Below are 12,248 nucleotides of genomic sequence, written 5' to 3' on the forward strand. Positions count from 1 at the left end.
TAGGCGCCAAGACGGAACGGGCGCTACAGTATCAAAGGTATTAGATCCGGTACCTATAATATCACACACATTAACTAAGGATAAAAACAGTATGGAAACTTTCTGGATTCCGATCCTATTTTCGAAAACAGTATCTGTCGGTTAGAATTTTTCGAAAACGGAAACGGAAACGAATTCGGAAATATTTTATCGGAAACGGAATCGAATATGATAATGGCAGTTTTTGTCGGAACTCGGAATCGGTTGGAAAATTTCTTGGAATTTCCGGAATTAAGAAGGCCCATACCGTAGTCTATAATTCCTCCCTAGCCTATCCCAATTCAGCATACTAATTCAAGTCACTTAATTCAGCCCAACCCAATACACCTAATTCAAACTTAAGAATTGGACTTGACATGATTGTGTTTTGTGATGTAATGTTAAAATATGAGACTTGAGAATTGGATTTGACATAGTTTAAAGCTTAGTTTGAGGGGTTTTTTTATTCCGATAAATTTTTGTTACTATATCAGTGCCGGTCCGTTTTCGCTCTGTTTTTATTTTCGACAATATTTGATTCTGTTTTTTATCCGGGATTTCCAATTCCGAAAAAAATATGAAAATAAAAGTGATAAAGATGGTGTTCGTCCGTTTTCGTATCATCTTCATCCCTAATATTAACTATTTCATTGTCTATGTATTTTCGGAATTGAGGTCCACACAAACAAGAGTCGTGTCTGATGTGCCCAGCGCATGACCGGCAGTCCGGCACCCTCCATTATCGACTCCTCTAAGTTAATCTAACCTTTTTCTTTTGAAACAGTTAATCTAAGCTTTCAGTACAAGTAGCTAGGTGCCTCAACCCTTCTATTTTTTGTCATTTCTATCTTTATGAGGAGCTGTCACCCCAACCACTTGGATGCTCTCAAAAGAACAGATAATAGAGTGGCCTGTTCCAACGAGCAAAACAGCAGCGGCTAGCATCAGTCTCACCTCGGCTAGCTAGCAAGGCCATCTTAAGCTTTTGCACATTCCCTAAAGACACTTTATGAGGAGCTGGAGATGATTCCAACGCTATCTATCTGAAGTATTGATCTGTGATATTTCAGCAATTTTGTGTAATCATATTTGCTCACGCTAAAGGGTAAATTAATTGTGGTTGAATATTCAGTTTAGTTTAAGGATTGGAATATTCTAAACTAGCTATTGTAGAGGGCAGTACTAATCGACATCAGGGACAATCTTGGTCATCTCTGGTAAACGATGAATGTCCTAAGTCAAGTGCTACAGGAAAATCACTACAACACCAAAAGACTCGACAATACCAAAAGAGTATAGAATTTCAAACAAAGGTTTCCAAACTTTTAGATCCATTGATCGGTTCTAGAGCCTAGCCACCTTAGGGCATGTTCAGATTAATGTCATTTTAAATCATTACATTATTTGATAAAGTTGATAAATATATGGCTGCATTTAGTTTGTTATCAAACATTGATAATGCATAGAAAATTTTGGCAACAATACATTTAAACTATTCTATAAAATCTTGACAATGCTACCAATTTACCGAAATTTTGGAATTAGCAACTTTTGAAAATGTTAATTTTGATAGTAATCTGAACAGATCATTAGTTTAAAAAATGTCCTTTATACGAAAGCACTTTCTTCATGATGGCTCAATCCTCTTCATGTGTAGACATAGGTCAATTGCATCAGTGGTAGCTCCATAGAAGCCGTTCTTCCTTGCCCCTCTAGATGTGAGGAATTCGCAATCAAGGAACACTGAGTGAATAACCTCTATGCCCAACATCGCTAGCACTGGACAATGTTACATACATCCTCGTTCACCTCGTCCTACCACCTTGTTGTCTGACAAAGTCATCTAGGGATGAGCAAAAATGCAGTAGAGTTTTGTTCGAATTTTGAAATTCATAAAAAACAATCATTCATAACATTCGATAGAACTCTTAAATGAACTCTTAAATTAATTTGTTTTTGAAATTTTGTCCCTACCCCCTTAAAAATTTCTCATGTCAAATTATTGAACCCTACTATAGTTCAAAACACATTAATGTTCACACAACAACCTTTTGCATTTATTGCAAGATAATAAAATATTTCAAACTAATTCAATCGTAATAACTCACTTTTCTCGAAAAGATAAAATGAATAAATTTGGCAGTCCAATAATATATATACTTCCATAAAAGCAGATAGATTTATATCCCCATACAAATATTTAGGAATATAAATGCATTTTATTCTCCCACCAATTTAATAAAGATATCCTTTAATATCTTCTAAGGTTTCTTAAAGTAGATATAAGAGCAATTAATGCACACAACCTCCCAAAAAAGAAGAAAATTTGTCAAAAATCTCAAGCATGCACAAACTAACAAGCGCATGTACCATCCTTTTTATCCTATCACATACTATAACAAACACAAGGTGACAAGCTGTCTCAACCCTGCCACGTCATATCAAACGGCACATATCTCACAATCTGATACCCAGCGGCCACAAACCGTCAGATCACCTTCCAAATGCTGGTGACTTTACCACCAAGTCTCACAACCCAGACGACACGATAGACTTCGAACCAACTGCAAACATGTCATTGTCGGTGGGCCCATTCACACTTACCGCTTGCACCATGCCCGTTGCCTATTTGGCACTCCATGCCCTGCACCACTCACCCTGCCATGCGCTATATATGGCCACCACAACCCATGCCTTCTCATCTCACTTGCACGCACCTACCCTTTTCCTATTATTGTTCCTCCCATTCTTAGCGTTTGTGTGAGGTCGATTTCATACCACTATGGGGCTAAACGAGAAGCCATTGGTACCTCCGTTGTCTCCAACGCCGGTGGACTTCCGAGCCCATCAGGTGTTCCCATCCAAGCACCACGATTTTGACACTAGCAAGAGTCGTAACATCTCTGGTAGTGTCGCCATCGGCAGTGATTCTGAGGAGGAGTACTTGGCGACTTCTCTCTTGATGCTCGCACATGGCATTCGGGACGAGACCAAGGACATCCGAGGGATGGGAGACGTAAAAGGTGTGGGTGTTGACACTTTGGAGCTGGTGAAACCAAGCCAACGGGCTTATGAGTGCTCGGTGTGCGGCAAGGTGTACTGGTGTTACCAGGCGTTGGGTGGGCACATGACGTGCCACCGCAACCTATTTGCGCAAGTGGTGGCCGGTGATGAGTTGTCCTCCGATGGGACCATGGTGGTTAAGGGGCACAAGTGCTCTATCTGTCGCCTTGAGTTCCCATCTGGGCAGGCGCTAGGAGGACACATGCGGGTGCACTATGTGGGTGGTGTTGAAGCAGGCTCTGTCAAGGAGAAGAACGTTGTGAAGACCAAGGTTACAGGAGCACTGAAGCTAGTGTTGAAAGACTTTGACCTGAACGTGCCTGTTGTGGCAACGATGGTGGGAGACGAGGCTGAGAGCTCACATTCGGAGGCCAAAGCGCGGATGATGACACTCCCCTAACCAGCGCAATACTTGTTCATGTTTAGATTGTTATCTAGTTGTTTTGGTTGGGCGATGGAGACAGTTGACATGGTATATATGTCATGGTTAGATGGTTTTCTATATTTCTAGGGAGCTAGAAATTTCCCTAGCTTAAATTTTCCATCATACATGTATGCACCATGTATCAATCTATAATTTGTGATTCTATCGATTGTATTATGAATCTAAATGCTAGTTGTGATGTTGGTGACATTTTTTTTACTCATCATGTGATTGAGTTTCTTTGAATCTCAAATATTGTTTTCAATCTCCAGTTGATGAAGAGGGAGAGGAGACAACATATAGAAATGCTAGCAGTTTTCTCAGTGGTGCGATAGAAATGACTTAAACTCTGACAAGTAAGTTGAATTGGGTCATCTGGGTTAATTAGGGGCAACTCATCAGAGGTGAGGAGCTAAAGAAGAGTTAGGAGTTGCAGAGCGAGGAAAGCACACCGGTGTTCAAGAAAATGGGTTACAATGGTGCAAGCAAGGGAAAGGACAAATGGCAACATTACTCAAGATGTGGTTGAGTAGGAGCGATGGCAACAGGGTGGAGGAGAGAATATTTGTTTTCATTTTGTTACACAAATCTTGTAGCAATCTCACCCCTTGATAATTTAGATTTTAATTTGGGTAGGTAGGGTGGGGAGGGTCCGACTGAGTGAACATTGCACAGGCCCTGCTACTTACTATTTTTCAACCTTTTCAAGATATAAAAGGTAACTCTATATTTTTCCTTTCAACTTCATATTATTTAGGAAAGCATTTGGATCCTAGGCTAGAACGTTCCTACCCTTGCTTGGCTAGGCCTGATGTTTGGTATGTGGTTCAAAAGGCTAGCTTTGCCAAGAGAAAGGTAGTTTTGGCAAGAATTTGCTTGCCCTGGCTAGGAGAGTAGATTTGGCTCTCCTCCATCGTCAAGCATACAAATTTAGTGGATAACTTCTCTCATAGGCGAAACAACCAAACAAATCTCCTCTCTCCCATAAATGTCGATTTCTAATATCAGCAATAAAATTTATAGGGTGCGCAAGATTAAGGAGAGATGGTGACACAGATGTTTATACTGATTTAGGCCCTCAATACAAGGTAATACCCTAATCCAGTTGTATGTGGATTGTATCTATGTCCAGTGAATATGAGTGAGAGTGTATGTCACCCCCTAGGGTTCATACCGCCACCCCTTATATAGTAAGGGTGCGTCCGGTGGTAAGTGTGATGTGGTATCCCTTACATGCTATCTGAGTACATCAGGCGGGATAGGTTCCCTTATTTCCTATCACCTTCCATTTACATTTTGCTATCGCATGGGCCTAGGCCCTCAGCCTACCCCCGGGATATAGCCCAAAGGCATCCTGTGGACCACCTAGGCCCCATAACATCCACAATAAGCTAGAGCTCACCTTGGCTAGTATTTTCTTGCCTAGTTAAGCAGCTGGGCAACCCAACCAAGTGTCAAACGTTACGCTAGCCAAGTTGTAATCCTTCCTTATACATCTGAGTACATCAGGCGGGATAGGTTCCCTTATTTCCTATCTCCTTCCATTTACATTATGCTGTCGCATGGGCCTAGGCCCTTAGCCTACCCCCGGGATATAGCCCAAAGGCCCTCCGTGGACCACCTAGGCCCCATAACATCCACAATAAGCTAGAGCTCACCTTGGTTAGTATTTTCTTGCCTAGTTAAGCAGGCTGGGCAACCCAACCAAGTGTCAAACGTTACACTAGCCAAGTTGTAATCCTTCCTTATACATCTAGCTAGATTAGACAACACAAATGTGATACCGGAATTTAATGTGGTTATGTGATGTTTCTGCTATTTCATTATCTGCTAGCATCTGATGTAACGGAAGCTACAAGCTTCATGTGGTTGTTAAGGGCATGCACGACCTATATTTTCAGGAAGGGATGTTAAGATGACACCCACTAGTGTAAGAGCAATTGGATGAAAAGTTTAGCATTGTATATAATCCACTATCCATCCTATAAGTGGACGCATCTATATCTATACCTACTTACAAAATACATAAGGCTTTCGGTGGATTTTTCGTCCGTCGACTTGAATCCTAATCAAGCCCGTTGTTTGTCCGAGTCTTTCCTATTGAGGCTAGGGTTTTACCGAGTTCTCTGGATTAGAAACATTGCCAAAATTCACGTGATTTCCTTTAGAATATTTGGGGATTTCAATGGGGAAAGTAAGAGGAGGATTAGGGGATTCCATTTTCGCATCCAATTTGGTAAGGGAAGCAGCGACGAGGCCGGATTCAGAACCGGATGCGACTCCCATATCGATGTACAACATCGGGATTTTGGTCTGGAGGTTGAAGATGACACTGTGGCACTGGGTCCCATGCATCAGTAGGGGAGATGGGAGTGGCTCAGGCTAGGCCGAGCGTGAGAAAAGGATGCCGGCCTAGGAGGGAGAAGAAGATAGAGGAGAGGAAGCGGGCCGGCTTGGGGAAGGAGAGGAAGCGGGCCTGACTTAGGAGATGGTTTTTAGTTTATTTTTAATTTAAATTAATTACTATAATTATATTTGTATTATTAAAATTAGCATTTGAGCTCTGAAAAATCCTAGAAAATTCTAAATAGTGTAATTAATCATAAGTAATTTAATAAAAATTAAATCCAGTCATATTATTTTATCCACACTTATTTTACTTGTAAATTAATTTAATTCTATACCTACCTACTTAAAAATATGCAAGTATTCCGGAAAAAATTTCGTGTGTCACCCATTATTGCATCATCGCGCGTCATCCCACATCCTCATACTCTCCGGCTCTCCGCTTTGTTCGTTGTCCGTGCAAGAATAGGAGAGAACACGATGATCGAATGGGTGTGTGCATCCATGTTGGAGTAGGAGAGAAACACGTTTGCGCAGAACATACGCGTCTAGATCGGTCCTGCGGTTGCCTGCGCACAAGTTCGAGCCGATATCGTGCACGTGAGCCATGCACGCTCAACAGTAAAAGGCCTACTCCAAATTTTATTTGGCGAAACAGTGGTAAATTTTAATAAGAATTAGTTTTCAAGTCAAATGATTATAGAATCTTACTTCAATGAATAGTGTCCAAATCCATATGCAGTTATATTTGTTTGCATGTGCTTTCAGTTTTCTGGGTTCTTATGGTGATGGAGGGTTCGACACATGTGAACTGGAAGAGAGAACCCGTTAAGCTCAGCATGACATCTTCTTTTATTCTTATGCATTCGCTAAAATAATTTATTTGATCGATTGGTTTGACATCACATGGAATTGGGTCGACGAGTTAATGTATGGCGTATGTTAGAATTAAAGTGAACTAACTATAATTTCTTTGATGTGTCATGTTTTGTAGTATTTGATGCAGACTTTAATTTGCGACTGTATTATGTGTCAGCTTACTGAAGATACCACATAGGTGTCGTGCTAATATCATAGCCGATTTAGACTATTTTGAACAGGTTAATTGGTAATTCCACGCAAAGGATATGCTTTGTTTAAATCATGAAGAAATTGGAACCTTGCAAATTTGTTGTTTAATGTAATTTATTTTTATTCCGTTGCAACACACAGGTATTTTTTCTAGTTAAATAATAAAGCAAAAGAGAATCAAAGCTTATAAGCTTATGATCATTGAGTGTTTGACGAGTGGGTCCAGATTATCACTCTAATTTGAGCTTGTTGCTACAACCGATGCCCGTTCCTATCTTTAAATGGACTTTAAAAAACAAGTTCTACGATGAATCTTAAACTTATAATCCCATGTTGGGCATGCTCTAAATGGGTCATGGGCTCAGTTGGGCCAGGGACCTGTCACCTCACCACCTTCTCCATCGTACCCCTTAAATTGGGGGGGGCAGTTCGGTCATTTCGCTGGGGCGGCCGTTGGGTCAAACCAGACAGACTGACCGACCGACCGCACGGCGCACCACCACAGCCAGTCGCTGGGCCGCGCGAACGGCAATTTCTCCGAGGCCCTTGGAAACGAGAGCCCGAGCCGACAGCGACCACAGGAGCCACACCCCCAACCAAACCACCCCAAAACCCCACCACCGGAAACCGCTAAAACCACGCGCCCCCCGTCCCCCGCCCTCCAGCCGCCTCCCCCAACCCCGCGCTCCCCTCATTGCCTTATCCGAATCGCCTCGCCGTCTCCGTCTCGCCATGGAGGCCGTGCGCGCGTCGGCGGCGTGGGTGGCCAGCCGCTCCTCCCACGTCAAGGTCGACATGTTAGGTATGCTCTCTCTCTCTCTCTCTCTCTCTCTCTCTTTTTGCTCGCGGCTTCCGGATGTTTCTCAGGTGATAGGGTTTAGGATTACCCCCAACGTTTTATTTTTGTAAAGAAAATAGGGGATTGCTCGATGTTGTCTGTCTATGTAGCAGTATGATTTCTGGTCTGGAATGCATGCCATAGTTGTTCTAGATTTATTTTAGATAATGAGTAGTTGACTCTAGTAGTTTAGTTAGCCTTGCAACGATCTCTGATTGATTCAGAGTTCTGTGCCTGAAATTCCTTGTTGGCTATTTATCCTTTTCTGGGTGTTTGTTGTTTCAAATAGTTTCCAAGTATTTCTTTTGAGAGAAGAACTTGAGATTTTATGGGAAGCAAATGCTTTTGATTAGTGCCTACAAATTGACGCTAATGTTTCCTTTGTTTTGCAAAGGAAAGCGCATGTACAATCCTCATGTATTTTTATTAATTTTTCCCTTACAGAGGTCGAGAAGGTGGTGGACAAAATTCAAGGAAATGTTCCAAAAGTTGAATGGGACTTCGAAGGAATTCACTATTTTGACGATGGCCCCCTCACTGTCCAGTACCTCTTCGTCCTGGATGCTCTGAACTTCTGCTTCTGGCCAGGTATAAGTTCTAGCAATGCTGCATCGTTTCGAACATGTAAAAGTTAGTCGTACTCGTACCTAAGGATATACAAAATAGGACCAACAGGTATCAAGTATCAACCACTGTAATTATCTGATTTCAATTCTTTTACTCCTGTATCAACTATAGCCTTTCCAGATTGTGTACTAGTGGTTCTGTAATCTCCATGAATTATAGGTGTACTAGGCTACTACTAGCTTCCAGTGACCTGAAATTGATGTTCTTACTATTAAGCTGCAGTATAGCCTTTTTCATTTCTATGTTTGTTTCTTGTAGAACCATGATCAGTAATATCATAATGTTTGTAACTGAAACAGATAAGGATCTGAGCTATGACCATTTGGCTTCTGGACTAAAGTTAGCCTTAGAGAAAGATAAGACAGCCCTTGATGCAGATCGTCTCCAGAGTTACACTGGTAACTTTTCTTCTATACGGACATCTTGCATTATATAACAAGTATATTTTATGGTTTTTATTGACATCAGTATACTGAAATATGGGATTATTGTACCAGTTGTGGTGACATGGAATCAATAGTTATACATTATGATAGCCTGCATATGGTGCAACTTTAGATCTTCTCAGGCCCCTTATTCACGCTCTACATCCTTCTATCATAAAAAAGTTACGCCCTCTATCTCAAAATATAGCAACTTCTAGCGTTCAAGATATGTTCCAAAATATAGCAACTTCTCCACCTACTTCCTCATCTCAACTAATCACAACAATATATCATTTAGTTTCACCTCTCCTTAATCTCACTGAAAGACTCTAGAAGTGCTTATATTTTGGGACAGTGGGAGGTATTCTTTTTTTATTAGCTGAGATGCATTTTGAATACTCTGTAAGTATCTCATAAACTAAAAAAAACGTTTTTAAAATGTAGGGCCTCAGCTCCGACAACTGCTGAACTGGCCACGCCCACTGCCAATTGAGGAGGAAAGAGTACGGCTTCTTCATGAGGTACTGTTCTGTCGCACTTAATTGGTTCATTGAAAAGTTGATCTCTAGAACCCTGTATTCTGCTTCATGCATTTTGAAATTTGTCAGTGTCATCACCTAAAAGCATAAAGACACTCACCATCTCTATTATGATGAATTTAGTCATCTAGTTGTTTCTGGAATCATCTTGAGATTGTTGATAGGATCTAATTATGCTCCTATAATAGTTATTATTTTTGCCATAGGTTTGTTGCCAAGCAATTGCATAGGCTACATGGCTACATCCAAGAATCTCTTATTTGTAAATTATCTCTTATTCTGGTGGATGCATTTAGGTTGGTATGGAACTTGAAAGAAGCTTTGGAGGTGAAGCTGCAAATCTAGTGAAGTCTGCTGGAAACTCTGCTGCTACTCTAATCGAACTTATTACCCGTCATTTTCCTGGTAAATCTTCCGTTACACTTATCCTCTACTTGGTAGCACTAGTTTTAACTAGTCCAAGAGTCCCAACCAGGATTTGTCCAGCTATATTACAGAGAGAGAAAACAAAAATTGAAGATACTATCTGACCCCAGTTGATCTGTCTGATCTAAACTGTTGCAAGCTTGGTTTTTGAGAACTTCTTGTAGGCTTTTAGATGCCCCTGAAGACACCATATCCCTGACGAGGGGAGCTGTATTTACTGAGAGGATTATAGCATTGTTCTGTAGATGGGCCATTTGTCCAATGGGCCAATGAGATGTATGGTAGTGAAACAGGACTAGAGAAATGGCCGTACAACCACTGGTTGTGCATCCAGATTTGGCCCGCTACTGTGGATCTGGGAGGACACAGTAATGAGTTGGTGTGGTCAGGTTGCACTTGCAGCATTCCAGGCATGTAGCTTAATCTTGTGTGGGCCATGCACCCCTGCATAGGCTGTGTTTCAAACATGTCATCTGATGCCATGTCCAATTGATTGTTTTAAAAGTCATTTTGATTTCCCTTTTAGAAAAGTCCCTCGTCAAGCAAATCTTTGTTCTGACTACAGCCATTTTGTTCTTGACATTCTTTTTTTATTAGTTTACTTGAATGCCTGATGATTGGAATCTTTAAAATGAAATTGTTCCAGCAAGTGGTTAGAACTTATTTGAGTAATTTGCTCATTGATTCCTTGATTCTTGGTTCATTTCGCTTGGTGCAGAAGCTTGAGTAGAATTGAAGATTTATGTTTATATTACCTGGCCGGTTTATCATGATTATGATTATTTCCTTTTTAATGTCTATTTGAAAATAAGGACTAATGCATTAAATTGTCTGCTTCCAGCTTCCAAGTTCCACCTCTCACCTTAGCCTAATAGGGAATTCTTTGCTAGAGGCAGTCCAGCTTAGCATGTTTACATTTCCACCATTCTTTTCACCTGTTCATACTGCGTTGTTTCATTTTGCTATTTTCAATGGGCAGTAAGCACATCTGTACAGCGAGATAAATTGTTCTAAGATATAATTTTGGCAGGTTTTCGGGATCATTCACTTTACAAAGGACACCAGGTTTTCTTGTATAAGAGAGCTCAGATATTTGTTGCTGATCTGTGGGGTGCTTTTAAGGGACAAAACTATGGCGAGTTCCACGACATCAAGTCCATCACCATATTTGCAGACTATATTGTTCCTGCTGTCTTGAGGGAGCTTGGCATACTGAAATATGGCTCCAATTTATCTTGCTCAATTGATTCGAGCAGTGAGATTGTGCCTGGAAGTGAAGAGGAAGTGGAGATTCGTGCTTGTTCTGTATATGCCGTGGAAAAAATGAGAGAGCTCATCAACAAGAAGTTTGGAAAGCAGGTAGGCACATCTGAATCACTATCACCTAATACTTTCATACCATTTCTTGGTAGATACAAAGAGGGGGTGTTTGGTTCATGGCCACACTTTGCCACACCACATTTTTTGTCTGCCGCAGTTTGTTAGGCATGTGTTTGGTTTACTGCCACAGTTGTGGTTTGCCACACTTTTTCAATAGCATATGCCCCACATGTCAGAGTCAATTTTCTTGGCAACTTTGCCACACTGTGACTAACAATTTTTGTGGCTATCACAACTTGCCGAACGTTAGTTGTGGTAAAGTGTGGCTAGCAACAAACACACCCCTAGTCACTGCACGCTCCGCTACATTGATGAGCAATCAGAAAAGGTTATATTATATTTACTCTTAAGCATTGAAAAAGAGCAAAATTGACCATTCTGCTTTAGTTTACGGTCAAGACATTCATCTAGTAGGAGTTTTCTCACCTTATCCATGTAACTCTACGTTTGAGGCATACTATAAAGCAGTCAATGCGGCTATTTTATTTAACTATAGGAACTAACATTGCTCTTGCTCTTGGTGTTCTTGGCAGCTTCTGAGCATTGACATCGATCTATGGCTCTGGTCATGTGGCGTTCAGAACATGGCGTTGTCACATCACCGCACCCTCTCAATATATTACTGAGAGCCAGCAGCTGCTGCTGGGCGCCCCCTCCGTCCAGTGTATTGTTCCAGCAACTCTCTACTACTAGTAGCTGCTATAGCTACTGAATTTTTGTCCCTCTTGGGAGTGCACAAAAGTGCACGCTATTGTAGACTTGTTGGTTCGTCCAGATTCTGAGACAAGAAATCTTTAGAACAGCTCAAAGTTTCCAGTTGACCTGTAGGGTGTAGTAGGGTGTGCAATTGGATGCACTTGGACTAGAATTCAGAACCATTCTGTAGAGTACTGTGTTTTTCATTGATCTTGCCAAACCATTCTGTAGAGTACTGTGTTATTCTCAAACTCAACAACTGCAAAGTTCATCAGGAAATTGCTACTGTAGCAAGAAGAGGTACTAGCTGTAACAGGTGAGCTTTGTCCAGGTTAGATGAATTCTGCAGATCGATGAACATTCACATACTCCTGTTGCCTGCTCCCTGTCAAAGC

General features: G+C 41.2%; 2 protein-coding genes across 3 annotated transcripts; both read left to right on the forward strand.

Moving 5' to 3' along the window:
* Positions 1–2,800: 2,800 nt before the first annotated feature.
* LOC127778410 (zinc finger protein AZF3-like) lies at positions 2,801–3,481 on the forward strand. Its single transcript, XM_052305005.1, has one exon. The coding sequence runs from the start codon at positions 2,801–2,803 to the stop codon at positions 3,479–3,481; it is 681 nt and encodes a 226-aa protein (XP_052160965.1).
* A 4,098-nt stretch (positions 3,482–7,579) lies between these two features.
* LOC127778619 (uncharacterized) lies at positions 7,580–12,042 on the forward strand. Of its 2 annotated transcripts, none has more exons than XM_052305237.1 (7): positions 7,580–7,724; positions 8,205–8,348; positions 8,687–8,785; positions 9,257–9,333; positions 9,648–9,756; positions 10,808–11,136; positions 11,691–12,042. In XM_052305237.1, exons 1-7 carry the CDS (start codon positions 7,655–7,657, stop codon positions 11,781–11,783), a joined length of 921 nt encoding a protein of 306 aa, XP_052161197.1. In that variant the 5' UTR covers positions 7,580–7,654; the 3' UTR covers positions 11,784–12,042. The 2 variants fall into 2 exon arrangements, with proteins under 2 accessions (XP_052161197.1, XP_052161198.1); XM_052305238.1 differs by lacking the exon at positions 7,580–7,724 and adding an exon at positions 7,860–7,884.
* The last annotated feature ends 206 nt before the right edge of the window (positions 12,043–12,248 follow it).

Source organism: Oryza glaberrima, chromosome 7 (genome assembly GCF_000147395.1).
Source record: "Oryza glaberrima chromosome 7, OglaRS2, whole genome shotgun sequence".
NCBI classification, from domain to species: domain Eukaryota; kingdom Viridiplantae; phylum Streptophyta; class Magnoliopsida; order Poales; family Poaceae; genus Oryza; species Oryza glaberrima.

Coding starts and splice junctions, on each gene's coding strand:
- LOC127778410 (XM_052305005.1), top strand. CDS start 2,801: ATGGGGCTAAACGAGAAGCCATTGGTACCTCCGTTGTCTCCAACGCCG.
- LOC127778619 (XM_052305237.1), top strand. CDS start 7,655: ATGGAGGCCGTGCGCGCGTCGGCGGCGTGGGTGGCCAGCCGCTCCTCC. Junction 7,725..8,204: donor CGTCAAGGTCGACATGTTAG/GTATGCTCTCTC, acceptor TTTCCCTTACAG/AGGTCGAGAAGGTGGTGGAC. Junction 9,757..10,807: donor TATTACCCGTCATTTTCCTG/GTAAATCTTCCG, acceptor TAATTTTGGCAG/GTTTTCGGGATCATTCACTT.